General features: G+C 28.9%; 1 protein-coding gene, 1 long non-coding RNA gene and 1 other non-coding gene across 3 annotated transcripts; all 3 read right to left on the bottom strand.

Moving 5' to 3' along the window:
* Positions 1-310: 310 nt before the first annotated feature.
* On the bottom strand, positions 311-5,306 carry LOC123888554 (ADP-ribosylation factor GTPase-activating protein AGD7-like). The gene is made up of 4 exons (XM_045937632.1): positions 4,321-5,306; positions 4,160-4,216; positions 1,946-2,417; positions 311-740 (listed from the first exon to the last, which is right to left on the bottom strand). The coding sequence occupies exons 1-3, from the start codon at positions 5,110-5,112 to the stop codon at positions 1,947-1,949; spliced, it is 1,320 nt and encodes a 439-aa protein (XP_045793588.1). The 5' UTR covers positions 5,113-5,306; the 3' UTR covers positions 311-740; position 1,946.
* Positions 5,307-10,120: 4,814 nt separating this feature from the next.
* On the bottom strand, positions 10,121-10,574 carry LOC123888547. Its single transcript, XR_006802188.1, has 3 exons — positions 10,546-10,574; positions 10,348-10,417; positions 10,121-10,188 (listed from the first exon to the last, which is right to left on the bottom strand). It is a non-coding gene; the product is annotated as an uncharacterized LOC123888547 (long non-coding RNA).
* Positions 10,575-18,759: 8,185 nt separating this feature from the next.
* Positions 18,760-18,831, bottom strand: TRNAC-GCA. The gene has a single exon. It is a non-coding gene; the product is annotated as a tRNA-Cys (tRNA).
* Positions 18,832-25,016: the final 6,185 nt, after the last annotated feature.

Consider the following 25,016-nt stretch of genomic DNA (forward strand, 5'->3'; position numbering starts at 1 on the left):
AAAAAGGAACTCTTACATAGAAGCCAAAACTATAACTTTCAGTTGTGTAAAATCTCTCCTATTTACTTAGTGAAATATATAATTAAGTATGTCTCTTTATAATACGTAGTTCAAATCGCATTAACTGCAGACCAATCTTTATCTTAAATTAAAATAGTGATATATAGTGTGATGGAAATATGTTAGGCCTTTCTTAATGGTTCGGCTTTACACAGATGCTCGCCATAATAGGGAAATATGGATGCAAGAACCATGAGTTCAACATAGAGTGAGAGAGAGCAACCAAAAACTACAAATTAGGCAAAGCTAATTATTGAAAGAAAAAAATCATTAAATTTTCATGTTGCAATAATGTTTCACATGTCCAGGCAATAGTAAATTTGGGCAATTTGCCCCCATTGCTTTGGAACTTTAAATGGAAAACTTCGTTTCCAATCATACAGAAGTTCCCGAAAATTACAGCAAAAAAATATTACATTAGGGAAGGAAGGTTTGGAGAACTATAGAAAGAAAAAAAATAATAAGACTTACAGACAATACAATAACCTCAAAGAATTAATTCTTACTGCACATATGGAGGCTGATTTTACTGGTGACCAAAAAACCTATAGTTGACAGTATGGCGATATTCTTCATGTGAAATGCCAACCCTGCTTGGCGTGTATGCCACCAATCTGAAAGCTACCATATTTTTGTCAATTACGACAAAATTTTGACACTGAAAAAAGATAGGGCCAAACCTGGTTCAAGAACAATGTCAAGCAGGATTTAGTAGACAGTTGGGTACTAAAAATGAGAGGTAGAACCAAATTATATATTAAACATTAAAATAAAATAGAAAAATAACACGCAAAATAACCAAAAGACAACATGGAAAAAATTATTGGACCTGCTTTTGGGTTAAATTTGAAATTTCAATCAAATACAAAGATATGATTTTCTGTATATGTATAAAACAATCATACTAATTGGTAACTGCTGGTTACTTAGCTAGTTTTGTGTATACACACACACATGAAACTAGCTAACCAATTTGGTTTTTCCATAACATTTTTCTCTAAATTACACATTATATTAATCTATTTATAAGTTTATTGTTTCAGGATTAGTTTTAAACGTGTTTTTGTATCATACATTTTCCTTTATCTTGTATTTCTTTTGTTGTTTGTAATAATATTTTTATCCTACTTCATCTCTTTCACACGTCTAAAAAAATTCTATCAAAGAAGAGTATGTAAGCTAAACAAGTTAATTTGCAACATAGAATAGTAGCATTTCGTAGGTCCTATTTCAGTCATCTGAATATGAAACAAACTATGACCTGTATGTAGTAGGCTAGTAGCAGTTGACTAGCAAGATAGTAGCAGTTGACCTGTATGTTATATTTATTGTAAATTTCAAATTTTTACTTGCTGCTCGCCTAAATCCAAATAAAATATGATTCAAATCCAAACTACTTAAGATTGGATTGGATTTAATCAAATTTTACTTTTAAATTAAAACTAAACCAATCTGATGATAGAAAAACCAATCTAGTTTAAATCACAAATGATATTCAATCTCGAGATGCTGACTACTTAACATGCAAAAACATCTATCTTCCCCTCCCCTCTCTTTTCAATTTTCATAAAACACAAATAATAAGTACACAATCAAAATTCAATATGTTCAGCAAACATGTAGACTAGGTAACATGCAAACGATCTTCCCCTCCCTCTTTTTCAACAATATTAAAGCACACATAAGAAATTCAATAAGTTCTGTTCTGAAGATCATCAAGTGGGACCCAAATCATAATAAAGCTTCGAGTATAAAGAATTTGTTTAAGTGAATGACAAGTACAGGAATAAAAATAACTACAAGTGCAAGCCAATTAATTAAAATGTGAAATTTTTTAGCAGTTCCTTTTCTTTTGTCTAAGTTCAGCATTGCATAATTTACAAACCTTAGTGAAAGCCTCCTCCTGTCCAGCCAGTACCTGACGTCCCATTATGACCAAAAGATTTATTATCATATTCGTCATCATCCTTGCCATCATCCCAACCAGCCCAATCATCATTCTTATGAGGAGCTGAGCCTTTAGCTGGTACTTCCTTCTTTGTATCTTGATTGTCCCAATCATCCCAAGAGTTTGAGTGGTAAGTATTACTTTGTCCACCTGATGAAGGTTGTCCTTCTCTAGTAGAAGAATTCCAGCTTTTATTATCTTGATTGAAATCATGTCTATCATTTTCATTTCGTTGCCAGTTATCAGAGTTCCCATTCGGGTAATCTTTGGTGAGTTCCTCAACCTTTTGTGTGGCCAATGCCATGACCCCTTTCATTATACCCCATGTCCTGTGTCCAATCTCTGATGTCTTCTGAGTGACAATATTGACAGTTTCATTGACCTTGTGATCATAACCGCCGTCCTTTACCTGAAAGGAACAATATAGTCAATTAGGCGAAGAATAACTGAGAATGGCCGACAGTGGAATTTCTGGAAGAAATAAGCATGAAATTCCTTATTAATGAAAAAAAACACCATAGAATGAGATTTCAAAATGTAAACAGTTCCTCTGCCTAAAAAGATAGGTCTAAAAGTGAAAGTGAATGAACAATGAACAATGAACGACGGTATGAAAAGTGAAAGCCCTCAATAAAGATTTCAGGAAGCTACTTGGCAAGGCAGAAAGAGCTATATATCATTTAAAACGATCAGTTACGGTTAGCATTTAATAAATCTGACCCCAATAAAAAACAAAAGCATTCGCTTGTTCAAAAAAAAACAAAAGCATTCCACATACACTCTTAAAGTCCTAATAAAGGGCACAAGGTGACAAATGGAAAGGATTTAACTTTAAATGTGGAGTACAGGTGCTTCTCATTTTCAACATCAACTATTTTTTCCATATCAAGCAAGTTTGGAATGATTTGAATCTAAACTGTGCTAAGTCAAACACCTTATTTGCAGCCGTATGGAGCAAGCTCACATGATCCTGTGGGTGCTAGTCAGTTGTGACAGTCTAGGGCCGCCTTAAACACTTTGGAGGCCCTGTTCTAATCTTAAAAATTGGGCCCTCAGAATTTTTTACACTAGGATTGGTATATGCATGAATTTAGCCCTTAAAAAAATGTACATTCAGGATTTTGGATTAATATAATTATGTTCAGATTTGATTAAAATTTGGGCCCTTAAACATTACTATTTAATGCTCTTGGGGAAATTTAGACACTCGGAATTTTGAGGCCTTGTGCAATAGCCCATCGCCCATGTTGCACATGCACATAACCACCCTTAGTTGTGCCTAGCTTTGTGACCCAAATGGAATGAGTTTGAATCTTCACAGGAGAATAAATAATAATATTCCCCCTTCACTATTTTCCTTTCTTTTTAAAATAAAAAATTGGCTCACAAATGGCTCTATACTTTCAAGTGGGTCCATAAATCATGAAGGGTCACAACAACATTACCATTATCTCCTTTACAATGGATTGAGTTTAACATCGCTTACCAAGATCCAATTCAACTTAAATATAAATATCATGTTTTCAATAAATATGTATTCAACTTGCAGAAGCATGTTGCAGGTCCTTTTACAAGATACTAATATAACTTAATCTCAAAACTTCTATCATGTTACAAAACATAGAGATAGAATTCAATTACCAATAACATTGCTAAACGACTTCAAAAATATCCACAATAAAGAATTTGGAAGTTCTTTTATGTTATTTTTAAAAATAATTGATTCAATAACCGGTATAACCTTTGTTCCTCATTGTTCTCCCTCCATCCTCAATATCAAGGAAAACCTTGAAGGTGGCATACGAATTACATTACATTAAATATCAGTAATTTATTCACAGATGACACACCTCATACGCCGATTACTTAGCTAATACATAAAGGATAGAGTAACCTTCTTCAAAGATAGATTATGTTAAACTCCTAAACATTAAAATCAAAATGTTGCGGGGTAAAATATATTCAGAACACAAATTGCACTCAAGTGGTCAATAAAATTCGGTTACCATCCGACTAAACTCCAAATTATCAACCCCCGGCCCCTTCCCCGGGATCCGGAATGTTAATGCCAATATATATAAATTTAAATTATAGAGAATCTAAACATAAAACACAATTCACAGACAATATAGTGCTAACTATGCAAATTACCTTGGCAGTGATCTCCTTGGTTGCAGATTGAGCAACCATCGATAATTTACCAATTCCCTGAAAACAAACAAAATTTAGAAACATATATCAACAAACAATATATCATTTCTCATAAAATCCGGAAAGAAAGAAAAAAAAACAATTTTTTTTTAAAATATAACCTCAGAAACAACAGATAAATAATCATTTTGAGGAGATATCCTCTGAGCAGGACCAGGACTAGATCCAAACCCAACATACTTCCCACCCTGAGAAGGCGGAAGTCCCTCCGGTCGCGATTCATTCTCCGCCATCTTCCTCGCAAAGAATCCTTCCTTATTAGCAGCAGAAGCTTCCAATTGAGTCCTCGTATAAATATCCTCCGTCGATTTAGACCTCGACGGGGTAACACCGCCACCACCACCAACAAATCCCATAACATCACCAGTACTCTGATTCCTCCTTATATCAGCACGAGATCCATAACTATCATCATTATCCCAATTATCATCCCAACCACTTCCATTCGACGAAGCCAGAGGCGGCTTCCCTTTTCCAGGACGATTATTATTCGCATTCGAATTCGAATTCTCCTTAACAACAGGTGGATCCCGCCATGAACGACCTTCAGCAAGAGCTTGAATCCGATCGCGATAAATCGAAGCAGCGTTTGAATTGTACTTAGTAACGATATCAGTTTCCTTAGAGATTCCGTATTGAGCGAGGAAGGAATTGAGATTACGGTTACCACCTGCTTCCATTTTCTTGATCTGGAGATCGGACCATGAATCCATTGTAACAGATCGGACGAAGGAGATGTGAACGCCGAGGCCACGGTGTTTTCCGGAACATTCTAGACACATGAAAATTCCGTAGGAAACGGATGCCCATTGTGGATTCTTTTGTGAACAGTCCACGCAGATCTTGTTTGATTGGTCTGATTGAAGCTCACGGAGCCGCCGTGCCGCCGCCATGATTGGTGGAAGAAAGAATGAACGAGAAGAAGATAAAAAAAAAATTAATTGAGTTTTTTTTTTTTTTTTTTGTGTTTGGGAATGGGAAGAAAAGAAAAGAGGAAAGGGAAGGAGAGGTGAATGACCGACACCGTCAAATCAAAATGGAAGGGGGTTATTGTTTGCTGACTTGGAGAGCGCTCTATGTTTATTTCCTCCTACTTCAATTTCTTTATCTTTTCTCATTTTATTTACTAGTATCCGGACCCGTGCCAAGCACGGGTAAAATGAGACTAAAAAATTAACATTTTAATATTAAAATTTTCATCATTCTGAAATAAAAAGGATGAAAAATGAAAAACTATAACATAAAAAAAGTAGGATCCCGTATTTGTCAAAAATAAAATAAGATCCCCTATTAATATATAAATATAGTCAATTAAAATAGTTTTAAAATCATATACAATTCAATTAAAATTGTACCTCTGATTTTTTATTTTACGGAAAATTAAACGTACAATTTTAATATATTTCCCGCGTGAATCACAAAAAAAAAAAGAGTAGGCCCCGTATAAATTACAAAAAATAAATCATGTCTCTTAATATATACGTAAAAATATAGACTCGTGTGTAAACTTTTTTAAAAAAAACCCCCCAAACAAACAAAAAAAGTTAAAATAATCTCATAATACCCATAGTAAAATAAATATGAAACAAAAACACCCTAAAAAAATTATTTGAATATATCTTATATTAGTTAATTTAATTTCCACATCAATATCCTTCAAATAAAATAAATATAGAACATCGTATAAATTATTGAAAAAAAATATGGCTTTGTGTTAATATATGAATAAAAATAACGTATTTATTATAATATATTTTTTTTGGTATTAAGTAGTATTAACACTCTTGTTCTCATGGAAGAATTCGCTGATAATTCACAGTTCGACTGTCAGGTAAGTATAGCCCCAAAGTAATACATGTGCAAAAATATATGCCCATGTAAATTATAAATACAAAAGTCTCACGTAAATTATAAAATAAAAATAGATTCACGTCTTAATATATGAATATAAATATATAATCTTCATATAAATCAACAAAAAAAAAGTCATATATAAATAACAAAAAAAAATGAACACAGACCCAATAAAAAATACAAAAAATAGATCAATGTATGAATATATGAGTAAAAATATAAAATCCCGTATATATGTCTTAAAATAAAGCCTCCGAGCAAACAGAAAAAGTTAAATTAATTTCATAATATCTAAAGTAAAATAACTATGAAAAAAATAGGAAAATGCTAACTTGTTCCCTTAAAATTAATGTAACACATTTAATGATTTAAATAAAAAATATTTTATTAAAATTCATGTGGTTAATTCAAGTTTAAATTTTCATAAATAAAATGCAGAAAAATTTATTATATAAAAAAAATGTACAAAAATGAAGAGAATATTTTGATATTTGGATTCTTTAACATGTACTCTAAGAATTAACATGAGCCAAAAAATTAGTCACTAATTGCGGACATAATTTTTTATTATTTAATCGTACACATTAATAGTCTACACTAATTTAATTGCGCGACATAAATTTTCTAATTTTGAGTTTTTAAGAGACTTGGAGTTGTTGTTTAACTCCAGGAACACGATGTACTGTGATGAGATCCTCTTCTTCTACTTTTCTATTATATGACTTTATTGGACAGTGCGAGTGTTCCGATTTTAGCATATCTTATGCCTTGATTAACAAAACCACCTTATGTAATAAAAAATTATCATAAATAATGCATTCGACACAAACATTGAAATTAAAAAAAAAGTTATATATGTCTACATCATAAATCAAATTACATTACATTGCAACAACTGAACATAAATCTCCAAAACGTAAAAGTAGCAAATTGAAAAGACAAACAAAACTAAAAAATGTAAAGAATTATTCTTCAATGTCTTACCCATGCCTTAGATGAATCCGTCGTCATTCTACCAAACAGATCTACATATAAAATAGATTTAAAAATTAAAATTAGTACCTTAATGATCAAAGTCATTATATTTGAAATAAAAAAAAAATGCACATAGTTTGTTACAAAAGAAAGATATAATGAAATATGACAAACTTTTAGTGTGTGAAAGAAGAAATAATTTTACTCAAACAATGTATTAATCTGCGTACATAAACGAATAGATCAAAATATCATTTTATGTTAGATGGAAGGAATATTATTTGATACATCACATATGAGATTACGATTGATTTTAAATTACGTCAGACAATTTTTTAATAACGATATCTCCATCATATCTGCAGATTATGGAAAAATAATTATTTCTAATATTCTTTTTAAAATAAAGTTGCAAATTATATTTGATAAAATTACTTACTAATAAAAAATCTAAGAACACATCTTAATAGTTAATACAAAGAAAATGGTGAAAATATAACATACATGTGCAATATATAAAAATATTACATTTAAATGATATTGAAAAAGAAAAGTTTCCAACTTTAAAGATTAAGATGATGGAATAGAAAGTTTCGAACACTATATAAATTTCAGACGTATGATCCTACACATTTCAACCACAAAAATCAGAAACATAATAGCTACACAAAAAGGATATTCACAGACCAAATTAAAATTCTTACCATATGACCAAAGATATCAAAGTACATGTCTCACACATAAACCAAAAGTGCTATACAAAATAAAAATAAAAATAAAAATAAAAATAAAAATAAAAATAAAAATCAATCAATCATAAGTGAGATAAGTGAGATCTTTGCAATTTTCATATGCATCCCAACTACCATATATATATATATATATATATATAGAAAATAAGTGAGTAATATGAATTTACGATAGAGAAATCGTTTACCACCTCAAGCTTTTACTAATCCCTTAATTTTTGAAATTGCCTTAATTTATGAGTTTCATTCTATATTTAACATTTCCGAAAATATATTGCATTACCATATTTTCCAACTATTTTAAATATACTACGATCAATAAATATATACTACTACGGTCAAATTTTTTTTAATGTATTCAGAAAAAGAAATTAGTGTTGCTATAATTATTTATAAAAAATATTTCATTTAAAAAAAATATTTCGATTTAATGTACCTATAGTTTTTTAAAAAATAAAATTATTAAAAAGCTTTTATTTACAATATAAAAATTAAAAACCTTTTCCTTACAATATAAAAAAATCATTTAGATAAATACTTCTTTTAATTAGTTTTTTATTTTATGTCAAAGATTAATACAAAATTATTTGGAGGATTTTATTTTATTCTTTGAATTCGAATTTACTATAATTATAGAGATTGATATTTCCATTTTTATTAAACAAAACGTGTGGCTAATTTACGCCCAAATAAATATATTTCAATTTCAATTTCATTTTTTTTATTTGCTGGAAAAAATGAGCTAGTAAACATTTATTAGAATTAGAATTCTTTGAATTGTTGCCTTATATGATTTTAATTCATTCTATTTTATTGATGAGTGAATCAATTAATTAATATCAATCAATTAATTGATATTATGAATATAGAAATGAAAAATGTATTTGCATTAAAAATATGCTAAAAAAGTATTTGCTTTAATTGGTTTAATAATCGTATTAATAGAAAATATGCTAAAAATATATTTGTAGTACAAATAAGCTAGTGAAACATAATGATATATATGGTAGTGCCAAAATAGCCTGTAGTACAATTTTTTTTTTGTTGCATTATAAATAAGTATAGTTTTTTTTTTTGTGTATGTCAATTTTCATGACTTGTTATTTGGTCTATTTATAAAATTAAAAAATACAGCATGTTTTAAAATAATAAAATAAGGTTCTTTATTTATTTTTTTAAAAAAAATGTTCCTTATGTTTGAAAGCTTTGAAATTCGTCCAAAAAAGAAATTTGGAATTTTAATTTGAAATACAAATAAATTTGAAAATTGGAAGGAAAAGGCATATGAGGCGTGCGTGACCCAAATACTCTATGTTTCTAGAATTAATTACTTATTATTAGACATGAGTACAAAAAGAGAATGCATCGATTATATTTCAAAATTATAGAAGGCCATTTGTGTAGAGATAATTTGAAATTATTGGCAATTATTATAGACAAATGAATTAATTGTCAAATGCATCAGAGAATAGAATGCATGAGAAGCAAGTATTTTATAGGAGAGAGAAAGATGAATAGGTCTGGCTTTATTCATATTATAGATTATAGATATAGATGGATTATCTTATTCATTTTTAAAATTAAACCATATAAAGAAATTCTTAAGTAAGTCCCCATCTAAGTATTAAAATAAAACCATATTCTATATTTTGAAATTTTTTGATAAATTATCGAATAAAATTTAAAGAACTTTGAAATAGCATTTATTAGTATGCTACAACAAAAATTATCTTTTATTTCCTAATTTTTGTTTTCATTGTTTGTATATTTTTACTGTACATTGTTTTATATCTTTTTGGTAAACCAAATGTATCCTCCATGCCCAACTGCAGAGATTAATTCTCTCGAGATAAATGAGATCCATTTAAGAGATCGACCTCTCTCAACATTATTTTATATTTGATTGTTGACAAATATCTAAATATAATTTAAATATGTAATTTTTTATATATATGTAACTATTAAGAAGGATGTCAAAAAAAACTATTAAGATATATAAATGGGACACTAAAAAAGAATCTGACTAAATAAAGGAATAAATTACTTGTACCAGAAAAAATAAAAAAAAATTATTCATGTCAAAAAGAATAACTGAATAAGGAAGAAATTTCTACCAAAAAAATAAAATAAGGAAGAAACAACAAAATTGTGGCCCACGTGATAATATCATTTTGATTACTTTTATCAAATATAAATTTTACATATCAATTTTTTTACGGTTATTTTACATATAAATAATAACACATAGATTAAATTCTATCACGAACACAATCCTTCCACCACAATTCTTCCAACAATAACTGAGGTTAAGTCTTTAGTTGTTGTCAATGTTATGGGAGTTTCTCTTTACTGTTTGATCTCCGTATCATCTTCTTTTGGATCTTTTGGCCCCTTTAAATTTGAAAAAAAAAGAGCAAAACAAAATCAGTTGAACCCTTTGACTCAAATGTTCACACATCAAAAGGTAAATAGATTAAAAATAAAATAGAGGAAAAACTTACGAATAATTGTTGCGTTTAAGAATTATAATTTATTGGTTACAAAGCTAACCTGATATTTTACATGTTTCTCCCATAATAAAATGCTAGCTTCCTTTCACCCATACTTGAATACGATCACCCTTAAAAATCAAATATCAAATATAAAATTAAAATAGATTATTGAACAGGACTTGTACACTTGATTTAAAAAAACGCAAAAATATCAAATACATAAAAAAAAAAAAGGAGTTTGGTTGAAAAAACTTACATTCTTGTACATCATTTCCATTTCAATGGAAAATGTTAATTTTCAAGAATCAAGATCTTTGACGTACCACAAATGCACGACACGAACCATCAGGTTTCAGCTCTCTTTCAAAGCATTGATCGAAGCAACATAATCATATGATGAAGCCATGATATATTGTAAATAAGGTTGATGATGCAAAAATATTATATGGTTGTTTTGATCTTGATGAATATAAACTTGTTGTAGACAGTCTATTTATAGGTGTAAAGCTCTCAAATAATATGTTTAATGGTTTATGCGTGTCTTATATGTTTAAGTCGTAATCTTCAAAATTTAATTTCAACCAAAAATACATGAAACCGACATTATAGTGTAATTATGAAAATCGTATAAATTAGGTGGCATTATTATGAGAATGAATATTGTGATGTCATATACTTACATGCATTTCCATACATGCATTTCTTACTTTTCCACTCACAAAGAGGTGATTATTTGTGTTTTTTCATTTTAAAAAAATAAAAGAAAATTACTTTTTAATAAAAAAAACTACCTCTTTGTGAGAGCAAAAGTAAGAAATGCATGTATGGAAATGCATGTAAGTTTTGTCCTATAAGAAAAATATGATTGTGTAATAAATTAATTCCATATTTATTAAGAGCACAATGATTGTTTTGTTTATTTTGTTTTTGATGTGTATTATATAAAAAATATAAATTAAAATTAGTAAATTACGTGTTTACAAAAAATTCTGAATTTTCGTTTTATAATAATAGAATTAAAAAAATAAAATAAACAAAACAACTGGATCAATTATAGAAAATAATAACAGTGGACCAACAATTTTTTAGTTTTTTTCAAGTTCAAAAATTAGTCAATGAAATTTAGTAAAAAAAAAGTATCCATATAAAGAAAAAAAGAAAAAAATTGTGTCGTTTACTTTATTGGAATTCCAATAATAAGATATTTAGTAAATTATTCATGTCAAAAAGAATCCATTTTTGTTTATATTGTACTTTGGACAAAAAAAAATTTATCATTAATTTTATTAATCACAATTATTAATAGATTTATTAATCCATTATTATATTAATCACAATAAAAATCTTTTTGTTGCGTTGGAATCCATTCATGCGTGCATCAAACAAAGATAAAATTCAGAGTATATATATTTATTTTTTCGTGACAAAAAATGTATATCACATTAAAAAAATGTAAAAATAATTCTTGACTTAATATGTATATCACATTTGACAAAAATAATTCGTGACAAAGATAAAATGAATATCACATTAAATGAATATCACATTTGACAAAAATAATTTGTGACTACCTTAATAGTAGTAACTGATGATACTACCTTAATTTTTTTTTTTGATAAAAATGATACTACCTTAATTAGTTACCTTGTTTGTCTTGATTTTAAATAATTGTACATGATTTCCTACCTTGAAAACAAAAACAGAAACTTTTGATATTTCTTTTTTTATCCAAAAGTATCATTGTGATATTTCGATATTTCTACTAAAAATTATTGAATTAAGCGATACATTTTACTTATGTCAAGCATGTAATCATTGACATTTTTTCAAATTTGAAATAATTTAAAACGATCTGAAATATTATGCTTCATTTTTTGCATGCTCAAGCAATAATTTGAAATGATTAAAAAGTATCATTGTGATTAATATATATACTCGTGCACTACCGATGAAATTGCGGGTCTGAATCCATATAATTTAAGCAAATACATAGTAGATTGGCAAGGGAAAAAAGGTTAAGAGAAGATTGTGAGTGTGATTTTGTCAGATTTTTTTTCAATTTCAATTGGAATTGAAAAAGTTTCTATTAAAAAAATTGGACAGCTATATTGACACGCACATTGTATTTCTTCTCTTAATTAATATGTATATCAACATTAAATGTGAGGAATGAGGTTGAATGAGGAGAGGAGAGAGAAAGGCAAATAAGTCTGGCTTTTTACATATTATAGATTCATTATTTTAAATTAAATTTTAAATTAAGAAAAAATATAGATATATACTATGAATATAATGGATATAGACGGACAGAGTAAAAAAAACTTAGACACTCGACCAATAAGAATACTTCGATCTTCAATATCATATTAAGAAAATGGGGTTAAGTGGAATGATGTGACGGAAAATATAATTGTGATTGATTGACAGTGTAATTAATTATTTATACACTTATAGCATTTTTTTTTCTCATATACTATTATTATTTATTTGAAACCAAATCCTGATTTTGTCTCAAATATAGATAAAAATGTATATATATATAAGTCAAATTTTTGACCGAATTTATTAATTCTTTTGACCATCTTTTGATATAAAAAAAAAGTACAGTACTAATTAATCCATGGATATGAACTAGCTTTTAGTTTATAGCAAATAAATTAACTAATTGAATTTATAGTGTTTCATCAAATTAGTGGTTAAGCTAGTTTATAAGTATAAAATGACATAAAAAAACATATTTAATTTTTTTTAAGTAAGATGACAGTGGTAAAATTGAAAGAAAAAAAATAATCTATAAGCTCATAAACTACTTAAAATAAATTTATTTATTTATTTATTTCAAAAATAATACTTGTTTTCGAAATAGTCATCTTTATCTTTATAAAAAATATAAAAAAAATAAATAAAAAAATAAAAAAAAACAAGACTCGTGGTAGTGGGTTTTGGTAACATTTGCTAAAGATATGTAAAGTAGTTTAATAAAAAATAAAAATAACTAACTTGAAAAAAAAAATCAATTTTTTTTTAACCAAACAAACTTAATTCATATCATTAACTAATAAATGTTAATACATATGGAAATAATCTCAAATTTATGAAAATTAGCCCAAACATTGGCCGCCCTAGCAAGAGTATGAGCAACCAAATTCGCTTGTCTCCTGACAAACTTAACTTCAAAGTTTACATAAGAAGAATAATGTTGTTAACAATTAAAGTAAATTTCGAATTGCTCCGTCTTCTCGAATGGATAGCGTCAACCAACAACTTTGAGTCACTTTCAAATTGAACTCGCTCGAATCCTCGATGAATAGCCTCTTTCATAGCATGTAATAGTGTTCATGCTTCGCCTTTCACTATGAATTAAAAAGGCTGCTATCATTGAGTCAAGTCAGCCACAAAATGTCTATTGGTATCACGAAAGCAAAAAACCATTTTTAAATCCATAAATTTTAAGATTATATTTAGACGTTTAGTAATTAACATAACATGTTAGTCCTTAATTTTGTGTTAACATTTTTTTATTTTAATGTGTTTGTTTTTTTATGACACGTGTGTCTATTAGGGGTGAGTAAAAATGTTTAAACCAGAATTAACATTCACTAAAAAAATATTTAAACTGATGGGATTTGCCCTCTTTTATGTACTAAATAAAAATTAAACCGATCAAGTTTATACTAATTGAGATTAAGTTTGACGTATCGGACAGGTTTATGGATGATAAATAACGGGTAAAACTAGCTAAACATGGTCGGGTTTGATTTTGAAAATTCAAATATGTCGTTAATCGAATTCGATCGAGGTTGTAAGATCACAATTTTTTCTTTATCAATGTGCTAATCCGAATTAATCGAGCCGACCACCCCATAACTCATATAAACTGACACCCAATAAAATTTTCGGTTTTGAAAATTCAAATATGTCGTTAATCGAATCCGACCGAGGTTGTAAGATCACAAATTTTTTCTTTATCAATGTGCTAATCCGAATAAATCGAGCCGACCACCCCATAACTCACATAAACTGACACCCGATAAAATCGAAACTAACGGTCAGAGGTGGGCCAAAATTTACATTCTTGATTTTTCTTGGGCGCATCATTTTAGACCCAAATCTGACTGAACTTGTCTAATGTTCGACCCTAGGTCTAAGAGTTGAAGACAAATTAATTTGATTATTTTATGTCATAGTCACATAGAGAAAAGTAAAGTAAAAATCTAGTTTACACATTTTCCAAAAAGAAACACAACTTATCTTAACCGTCCATGTCATCAATCCTCGTCAAATTAAATCCAACGCCCAACATTTATCACAAAAGAAAAAAGGTTTTCTCAACTTTGACTAGTCATTTGACTAATTTCCCTTTCCCTTCCATTTAAACTCACGGCGCTGGATCTATAACAGCTCATACATGTTTAACAATTTTAGGGTGATTCTTCTATAACTTCGGGTGGTTCTGTCATCGATAGGCGATGGTTTTTCAGAAACTGAATCTGCCCTTCATCAACCGTATGATACCGTACTTGTGACATGTTTACTTGTTAAACTCAGTTTCATCCGCCCAGGTGGTTTGCAGGTGCTTGTCCACCCCTAAGCAAAAGTACTTTGAAGCCTTGGCCAGGTAGTGATCTTGATCATCATCATATCAATCTCATCATAATTTTAAATAACAGTTACATTAACAATTTAATCAATTATTCATTGCGGTTTTGACAACATAAAAAATGTTGTGTAGGGTTGTGATCCCTCTGATATTGTGGAAAATCGCAATCAAATGCGATTTCAATCGATGTCACGTGGTTTCTGCAACATCAGAAGCCATACTGTTGTGGCCCAAATCTCGATTGCAAAACTCTATTTAAAAACCTAATCATAATCATCATTATTACATTTTTTTTTTACAACTATTTTCTGAATTACTTCTCGTATCTTAGTCAATAGTTATATCTTGATTTTATTTAAGTATTTGTGCAAATGTATTAGAATATTTCATGGTTGTATGTTTTTCTAATGTTTAAATGATCTCAATTGTGCTCAGAGATGAGAAATTCGCAGCTCTTGCTTCTTCATTTTTTGTTTGTTTAGGATGGAGCAATAAACTGCCATATTTTTCAATTAGAAGTATTTTGAAGAGAAAATCCTCGCCGGAGATTGTGATGAATCTGAGAAGTACCTCAATGGATCCATTGACGTTCATCTCACATTTATCACAATCTCCAACGAGGATTTTCACTTCAAAATACTTATAATTGAAAAAGATGGCCGATTCTTGCTCCATCCTAAACAAACAAACAAACAAACAAAAAAAGAGCTGCAACCTTCTCATCTCTGAGCACAAATTAATCAGATAATCTTCAACACAATACAAGAGGGAGGTGAACCTTTGTTTGTTAGCTAAGTGGCGTTGGAGATTTCTTCAACACGATAGACATTTATGCAATCTTATGTTAGTCCTTATTGCTTTAACTAACATTTGTTTTAAAATGGAGTGATTAATACACGAGTATTTTTTTGTCAAAAAAAAAAATACATGAGTATTTTAGTGCTATAATTATGCACCAAATATACATATTAATTACACTACTAGTTTATTTTTAAAAATTGAATGTAAAATGTGCACTTGTAAATTATATAGAGAAATCTGTGAGATGAGAATGTATTTTGATTATTTATTTATTTTTAATAAAAAAAAAATTAACGACCATTTCATTCATCAACACAGTTTTAATATAGGTTTGATCCTATATGAATAACATCTTAAGGGATTAAATTTAACATTTATATTTTAATTCGTGAACTTGAATTTTTTTCTTAAACTACAAATTTTTATACCAATTTTTTCAACACTAAACTAATGACAAAACCATCTACCCCTTTTGAAAAAACTGGTTCCTTGCAATCTCAAGAAGCGTGACAGGATAGGTGTGATTTGGTTCTCTACGATCACGCTTATTTGGAAATCTAGAAATGACATGATTTTTAACCAAAATGGTTATGACTGGAAAAAACTTTTAGAAAAAATCAAAATTTTGTCTTGGAGAATTCTTAGAGCCCGCTTGAAAGGGATTTCGTGTGACCTATGTATGTGGCGCACAAATCCATTATCATGTTTAGGAGTTGTTTGATGTGTGGCTTGTATACTGTTTTTGTCTGTGGCTATGTATGCCTTTATTGGTGAGTTTCTGTTTGCTTCTACTATGTTGGTTTTTGCTCTCAGATTTGTGTGTAGGTCCTGTCAGATCCTTTGCCGATGAGCTGTGCGCTGCTCTCCTTAATCATTTGGTGTTCTTGGTTGTATTTCATAATGTCCTTGCTCGTCATGTTTGGGTTGGAAGCGGTTTTGTTTCAGTTTGCCCGAATTTATCTAGTGGCTGGACGCGAGATCCCGAGTAGCCATGGTTAATGAGGTTGCTCTTTTTCTTGGCTTTGGAGTGGTTGATTTATCATCTGACTCTGGCTCGCCTGCATAACTTCTAAGCTGCACAAGTGCAATGTTTTTGTAAAGGAAGCTACGGTCTTCTTGGAAGGATGGCAATCTTTTGTTTTGGAAGCTTATTCTTTGTTCTTTTGCTTCCTTTTGTGAGGAAGTTCCTCTTATTCACATTAAAAATTGAATTTCTACATAAGAAGTCATGAGTAGTTTGAAAAGAGTTTAAAGAATCATGCATAATAAATGTGTTATCTGGTTTTGTCATTTGTTCTTGCGTAAAAAGTATCGTATATATCACAATAAAATTACTTTTTTTAATTTCTTTAACGAGTGTCCCGAGACACTAGTTATGATTGTTATTGTTACCCTTAATTTTTTTTTCAATAGGTCATACTCCTCATAGCTGTCTATGCATTTACTAGTTTAGTGGACAAAAAACAGAGCACACTGTCCATATGCATCTTTCCATATTGTCGTTTGTGAGGTGTTAAAGCACACTGTCCAGTGTCCATATGATATGCATGCTTTCCATAATACTCCACACCAACTTTGCCACTAGTGCAAAAAAATAAAAAATAAAAAATAAAAAAACTTTGCCACAAGTACTATTACTATTAAATTAAACAATAATTATAAAGAAAGTAAGTATAGTTCAGTTGATAAAAATATTATATTTTATATTCAAAATTTGTATTTGAATTTGGATGTCACACTTATTCACATTAAAAATTGAATTTCTACTCATTGAACTATTTAATAAAAAGAACAAAGGTTTAAAGCGGTCTCTTACCAAAAAAAGTTGAGAGTCAAATTGATCATGATGATAAAAAATATTTATTTTAGCTGTTACAAAAATAAATTTTGAGATATTTTAGTTCTTACTTATTACCAAAAAAACATTCATAAGAGTCCGAAGTTGAACCAAAAGAGACTTTGTATGCCTGGAAAAAAGATGCAACATTCTTAGTTTGTTTGTCTTATTTTTTCGATTTGCAGATTAGAGTTGCATAGACATGGTGTTTGAACATGAAAGATCCAACACGTACGAAGCAATTTGTCACTTTTATTCATTCATATGAAAACAACATTGCCAATTTCCATCGACAACATAAGTTGTTTTCGCATACTTAGGTAGTGTTTGACCCGACTTATTTTTAACTTTTTTTCACTTAAAAGAAAAAGTAGGGCCAAACACTATTTATGAAAAACTCTACAAAAATTAAGCAGCTTAATTTTATAAAAGAAAATTGAAGCAAAAGAAGATTTAGAAAAAGTTGATAATATCAACTTTATTCGGAGCTTCTGACTTATTACCCGCCTTCGAATCCTGCTATAGCCAAGTTTCTTTTTAATATTTTTTATTTGTACGTTAACTCAGAGAGGTTTTGGATAGGCTAACATTAATTCTTTGGCAATAGACACCGTGAATATCACGTGGCTAATTTTTTTTAATAATCATGTTGCTCAGTTTTTTTTTTTTACTAATATTGTACTTTTATTTGTTTTGTATTTTTTGTTGAATACTACGTACTTATTATTAATTTTACTTATTTAGATAAAAAGAAGTAAGAGAATATATTTAATTTTTATAAAAATAATTTTGTATTAATGTCAAGTGTAAACAGTACATACATACATTTTTTTTAAGGAAGTACATATATATATATATATATATATATAATATTATTAATTAAATATAATATATATATATATATATATATATATATATATATAATATTATTAATTAAATATAATAATATCAGTAGTTACAATTTTTTGTTGATTTTAAATTAAATAAAAAAATGTTCTATTAAATGAATTTTTTTTATCAAAAAAAAGTTTAAAGCAATTTGAGATAAAAAAAAAGAAGTAAAATTTATCAAACAACTTTAACTTTAACTTTAAAGTTCGAATGTCTAACTTTAAAGTTAAAAGTAACTTTTAGGTAAAAATTAAGTCGGGCCAAACACTACCTTAGCCATCGATTTAATTGGGCTATCAATCCTATCATTAATTAGATGGAAAAAATATCTAAAAATAAATAGGGCCCAACCGGGTTCGAACCGGTGACCTCTTGATCTGCAGTCAAATGCTCTACCACTGAGCTATGGACCCTTTGTTGTAAACAGTCAGCATCGAAATGTATTAGTCAATGTTTGGCTTATGTCCTTTGATTATCGTTGCTTATTCAACTGCTATTGTAGTTTCTGCTTATATTTTCACTAGTTAAAAGCTGAAGGCGATTGATTTTGGTTTAGTGGTGAGAGGTTTGAGTAATATGCTAGAAATAGAACTCCTGAATTTGAACCAATATTAAGTTGATGACAGATAAAATAATTTGTTTTAAAATATAATTAAGGTGATCAAATTACTATTCAGTTTGATTTTTATTTTTTATGTTATGGAAAAAAGAGTACATATATTGAGCAGAATTATGGATTAAATTATTATAAGTTTTGTTCTTAAGTCGAATTCGATATTATTACGATAATATCAAGATCATGATATCAAGACCTCACAATTATGCAAATTTGTGTTGTTTGTCACTCCATCCATAGATGAAGAAAGATATGTGCGTTCAAGACTGTCCCAATTATTTGGAGGCTCTGCTCAAATATTAAAAGTGAACCCACAAATTTAACTAGTAAAACTCAAAATTTTAACAATTCATCCCACACTGACCAAAAAAATTGATCATAAACTCGATAAAAAATCTTGAAACTTATAATCAACTTTTTAAAAATGTAAAATCCATGTTACTTCATATTTTTATTAATGGCCCGAAAACACTAATTAACAGACTTTTTTCTTCTATAACATATACCCTTAAATTAAATGCAAATTTGAGTAAAATATAACATTTTAAAAAAAAAAACTATAAAACACTTGAATTATTAAACAAATGAAACCACTAAGGAAAGGTTTTCACTAGTGCAACACATAAGAACGCACTAAAAGCTCAATAGTCAAAGGAAGTGAAAGGTACTAAGTTTTATATCTAAACGTACATAAGAACGCGCTAAGAACTCACAACTAGTTTTATATCTAACTTCTACTCAATTCCATCATTGACTTATCGATGTGGGACTTCTACACATTATCTTGGAACTCACTGTTATAACCATCCCTTTATATGTGCTGAAACCCAAGTTGTTTAGGCTTCAGAACAATCAACATTGTGTGTGAACCAGTCATATAAATCCATGTTATTAATCCATTTTTGTTTAATGAGCTAAGCAATTAGGAACTTCAATAGGGTCAACTCATGTTCAGTTGATTCATTTTCCATTTGGTGAGCATAACATCAAAATTGAGCTCATCATAATTCCAGCCTTCTGAAGAGTACGTGTGACACTCACAATTCAATGTATGAAGACTAACAAAGAAGAACTTGCACAGTAGTATTCAACAAATTAAAACTCCTAAGTAAAGTAAAACAAGAAAGGATAATTTTTCATACAGATGAGGTAGCCATCCTCATGAACTCATCTGCCTCAACAATCCTTCTAGCAACTGCCAGCTCTGCCGTAGTCTCTGTCAGCACTCCCTAGGCATGAAACTAACTAACGTTGGAACAAGCATACATTCTAACTTTGCAATTTACTACTCCCTCCGATCCTTATTATAAGAAGAAATTTACTTGTTAGATTCATAGAATGTTGGATGTATCTAGTCAATAATATGGATCAGATACATTCAACATTCTATGAATCTAAAAAGTAAATTTTTTCTTATAATAAGGACCGGAGGGAGTATCAATCATAACTGTCAGATCGTTCAAATATTTGACTTTTATCATAACTACTTTTAAAGCAACACACGTGATCCGTTATGAATTTGTGATGTACTAAGAGTGTAAAACATTTTTTTACACCGACTGCGCGCTAAAATTAAACTCATAGTTTAAACCATATTTTGAACTATGAAACAATACAAGATAAAATAAAAATATTGAACAAAATTACAAAAACCTATTTTAAATTGAGGTCTATATTCTCAAATCATAAAATTAACCCTCGAAGCAACAAAAAAACCACACTATATAGTCTACACCATTTCAAATCATTTTAAAATTAAACCTATTTACTAATAATTCTTTTATACACTATCCTCATGTTTCAAGAACCCATTGTTTTAAAAGAAGGAACCATACCATTTAAAATAAATTCAAAGTTACTAATTTCTTTACCATTTTTCTGAATCAACTGATTTCTATACCATTTTTCTATTAATCTCTATAATTACATGTTTACTCCCATTACTTGTGAACATAGATATATTAAAATGTATTAAAATGCTATAAATTTATGGAACATAGATAGTATAGCCTAACCACCAGGGTGGCAACTGGCAAGCGTCAAGTTTCTCTTTTTTTTATATTAACCTTCTAATTTTTTAAAAAGTAGATTATTATAGTAATTCAGAGGTAAGAAAATTATGATCAATAATTATTTTTACTATGAATCAAACTTAAACTTTTTCAAATAATTCGTTCTGATGAGAGTTTTTCAAATAATACCGGAATTACTCACCTAAGAATATCAATTTATCCGGATTATAATATTTACTACCTCCGTCCCTAATTATAAGACTCTGTTTGATAAAAATGTAATATTTATTTACCTTGTTTTGACCGCATTTTTTAATAATATATAAATGTAAAGATTAGCATATAAGATCTTGTTCAATTTGTTTTGATAAGTATTTTCAAAATATTAAATTTTTATAATTTTTATTAATAAACAATTAAAGATATTAGTGATCAAAATTATGCATTAACATTCGTACAGTAATTAAACAAAATGATCTTATAATTAATGACGGAGGTGGTACTATATAAAAATAATAAAATAAAAAGCTATAACCTTGAAAATGATGACACATGTTTTATGAAAAATAATTTTTGTTGTAAATGTGATGAAACAGAAAAACCATAACCTAGACAAAAAAAATACTCAAAGTCAAAAGTGTCCTTCAACCTATATGTAGCGAAACCCTTCCTCGTGAAATTTCACGAAATGTTACTTCTTCTTTTTTGTTTTATTTAACCAATTAGTATGCACTATCTATACTATACCCACACAACAAAGTGTTCTCTTGTTGTTGTTGTTGTAGCTTCATACTCCCTCCGTCCCAATTTGATTGACACAGTTGAATCTTGTGCACTATTCATATATATTGTTTTGACCTTATTTTTCTACCAATAAACAAAAATAAATATTAGCATATAAGATGTTGTTTGATTCGTCCCGATGAGTATTGTCAAAATATCAAATTTTTATAATTTTTGCTATTATACAATTAAAAATATTAATTGTCAAAGTTATGCATTGTCATGCATGAAACAGTCAACTGTGTCAATCAAATGGGACGAGGGGAGTATAAAGATACTACACAAGAGTCACCGCTAAACCCTCTTTTAAATAAGTATTTCAACTCTATGGTGGCCCATAAAGAAATCATTGTTCATAATTAAAATCTTGGTCTACCATTTTCATAAAACTTAACCGATTTTTCTTATTTTAATTATGATAAGAACTGAGCAATGATAGATACTGTGATATTCATGTTCCGAAAATCATACAGCTAGATGTGAATTTTTTTGTCGGCAAAGGTGGATGTCATGGGAATGTGAAGCGGTTGCGGTATTGTGGAATTGGAAAAGAGATACGGTAACTCAGAAAAATTTGAAGTTTTTTTTTTTTACGAAAGAAAAATTTGAACTTAAATGTAAATGTAAGTAAGAGAAACAATAATAAATAAACAAAAAAGGAAATAAAATGGAAAAGTTGGAATGCCACGTACTTTAGTAATGCCGTCGTGAAATTTTTTTCGCTCAATAGCTTGATCGAGCATTTCTTTGAAAATTACAATGTTGATGTATATACTCCCTCCGTCCCAAAAAGAATGACCCATTTTGAATATATGCACTATTCATATATATTGTTTTGACCATATTTTTCTACTAATAAATAAAAATAAATATTAACATATAAGATGTTGTTAGATTCGTCTCGATGAGTATTTTCAAAATATCAATTTTTTATAATTTTTACTATTATACAATTAAAGATATTAGTCGCCAAAGTTATGCATTGGCATGCGTGTTTCGGTCAACTGGGTCATTCTTTTTGGGACGGAGGGAGTATTATGTAGTAACAATGTTTATTCCAACTTTCATTAGTTTGTTTTATTAAAGAAACTCAAATTAATTAGAGTTATTATTCAAACTCTAATTTTTTATGGCCATACACGAGACCCAATAAATACCTTGATATATATATAGTTGATGGAGTAACTTACCACATAAAACCAATTAAAACATTTTGAGGAAGGTGTGGACATTAGGAAGAAAGGTAGATAAAAATAAAGGAGATTACATAAAGTATATGAATTGAGAAAGAAATTGACCACAATCTTCATTTACCAAAACACTAACATCCAACCATCTTCATCTTAACCATAACCACATTACCATTTCTTACTTTGAATAAAAAGACAAAATACAAGACGCAGCAAAATAGTTTTATACAAACATTTAATATATATATTGTATTCCATCAGAATACCCTAGTTAATTTGAGTTTTACATCAACAAAATAAATACAATATGAGTCTGTCCATTTTTTTTACATTTTTTTAATAATAGTAATATAATTAAGTATATATGAACAGATTTAGGGAATTTGTGGGGATGGATGTGTCTTCCCCGATCCCCACCCCGAAGTTTTCGCGGGGAAATTTTTACCTCCATCCCCACAGAAAAAAATATCTGTTTTTAGAGCTTCGAACGGGGAAATCTCCGGGAGAATCCGCTTTGACGGATGCAAATTGACATCCTAAATTAAACTATAAGAAATTCGTGATATCTCAACTAAACGTCATTGAGTTTGCCTATAATTTATTCTTTCTCTCAATCAAACAGAACTTTAATAAAATACATAGTGGTATATTATGAATGTGACAATTATTAAAGAATAATAAAATGCTTTTTTAATGTGTAAAAACAAAAAAATAGTCTTAATATTAGATAATCGGGTACCATTACTCCAACTCATTACAAATAGGAACGAAGGAAAAAGAAATCTACAACCAACGAGCAAATACTTATAGCTGAAACTACATGAACAAGAAAAATACAAAGGGTTAAATATGTTTTTGGTTTTCATTTTAGTCTCTGAAGTTTGTTTTCACACTTTTTAGTCCCTGAAGTTTCATTAGTCAATAGTTCTAGTCTCTGGCGTCCACATTGGTTTAATGGAGGATGATGTGGCAGCGACGTGGCACTGCCACATGTATTTTTTTTTATTTTTTTGGCTTGCCATGTCACCAATCAGTTTTTTTTATAAAACAAAATTCAGTTGTTTTTGAAATTAGGGTTAAATATATTTATTTTTATTTACTTTTATTAATTAACCAAATTGTTAAAAGACCATAAACCTAATTTTTTTTCCAATTTAATTATTAATTAACTAAATTTATTTTTCTAAATTCTTTCATTCATAGAAATTTGGTTATAACAAAACTAACTAATTAGAGAAGAAATTGCAAATAATTAGATTTTTTTTCCTTTTAATTGGGATTGGGGGTGCCAAAAAAAAAAACTGGAAAAAAAAACTGATTGGTGACATGGCAAGCCAAAAAAAATATAAATAAAAAGTACACGTGGTAGTGCCACGTCGCTGCCACGTCATCCTCCAATAAACCCATGTGAACGGCAGGGACTAAAATCATTGACGGGTGAAACTTCAGGGACTAAAAAATGTGAAAACAAACTTCAAGGACTAAAACGAAAATTATGTGAAACTATATGGACAAAAAACATATTTAACCCAAAAACAAATGAGCAAAATCCAATACAGCTAGAGAACAAGCAAAAAATAGAAAGATTTATCTATACCAAGAAATAAAAAGATTTAATGAATATACTCCCTCTAGTCTTAATTATAAGAAAAGATTCATTTTTTAGATATATTGTATATAGTCTATACTATAGTCTAGATACATTAAACTTTGAATGAATCCAAAAAGTAAATTTTTTCTTATAAGTTATAATTAGGACTAGAGAGAGTAGTATCAACGCACACGTAGAAAATTATTCACATGACATATGCTGGTGTGGTACGATATGTGTGTTACTGTTTACGCGTGCGTTAACTTAATAAAAATTAGTAGGGATCAATCTTTTGTAAAATGAGCTAAATTTAAGCAGCCAAATTAAATCGCAAATTTGTGAATGTTTGAGGACTAAAATTAATATTCGACAGTTTATGTGTATTGAAATGAATTTTACGATACAT

The sequence above is a fragment of the Trifolium pratense genome, linkage group LG6, assembly GCF_020283565.1.
Source record: "Trifolium pratense cultivar HEN17-A07 linkage group LG6, ARS_RC_1.1, whole genome shotgun sequence".
In the NCBI taxonomy this organism is placed as follows: Eukaryota; Viridiplantae; Streptophyta; class Magnoliopsida; order Fabales; family Fabaceae; genus Trifolium; species Trifolium pratense.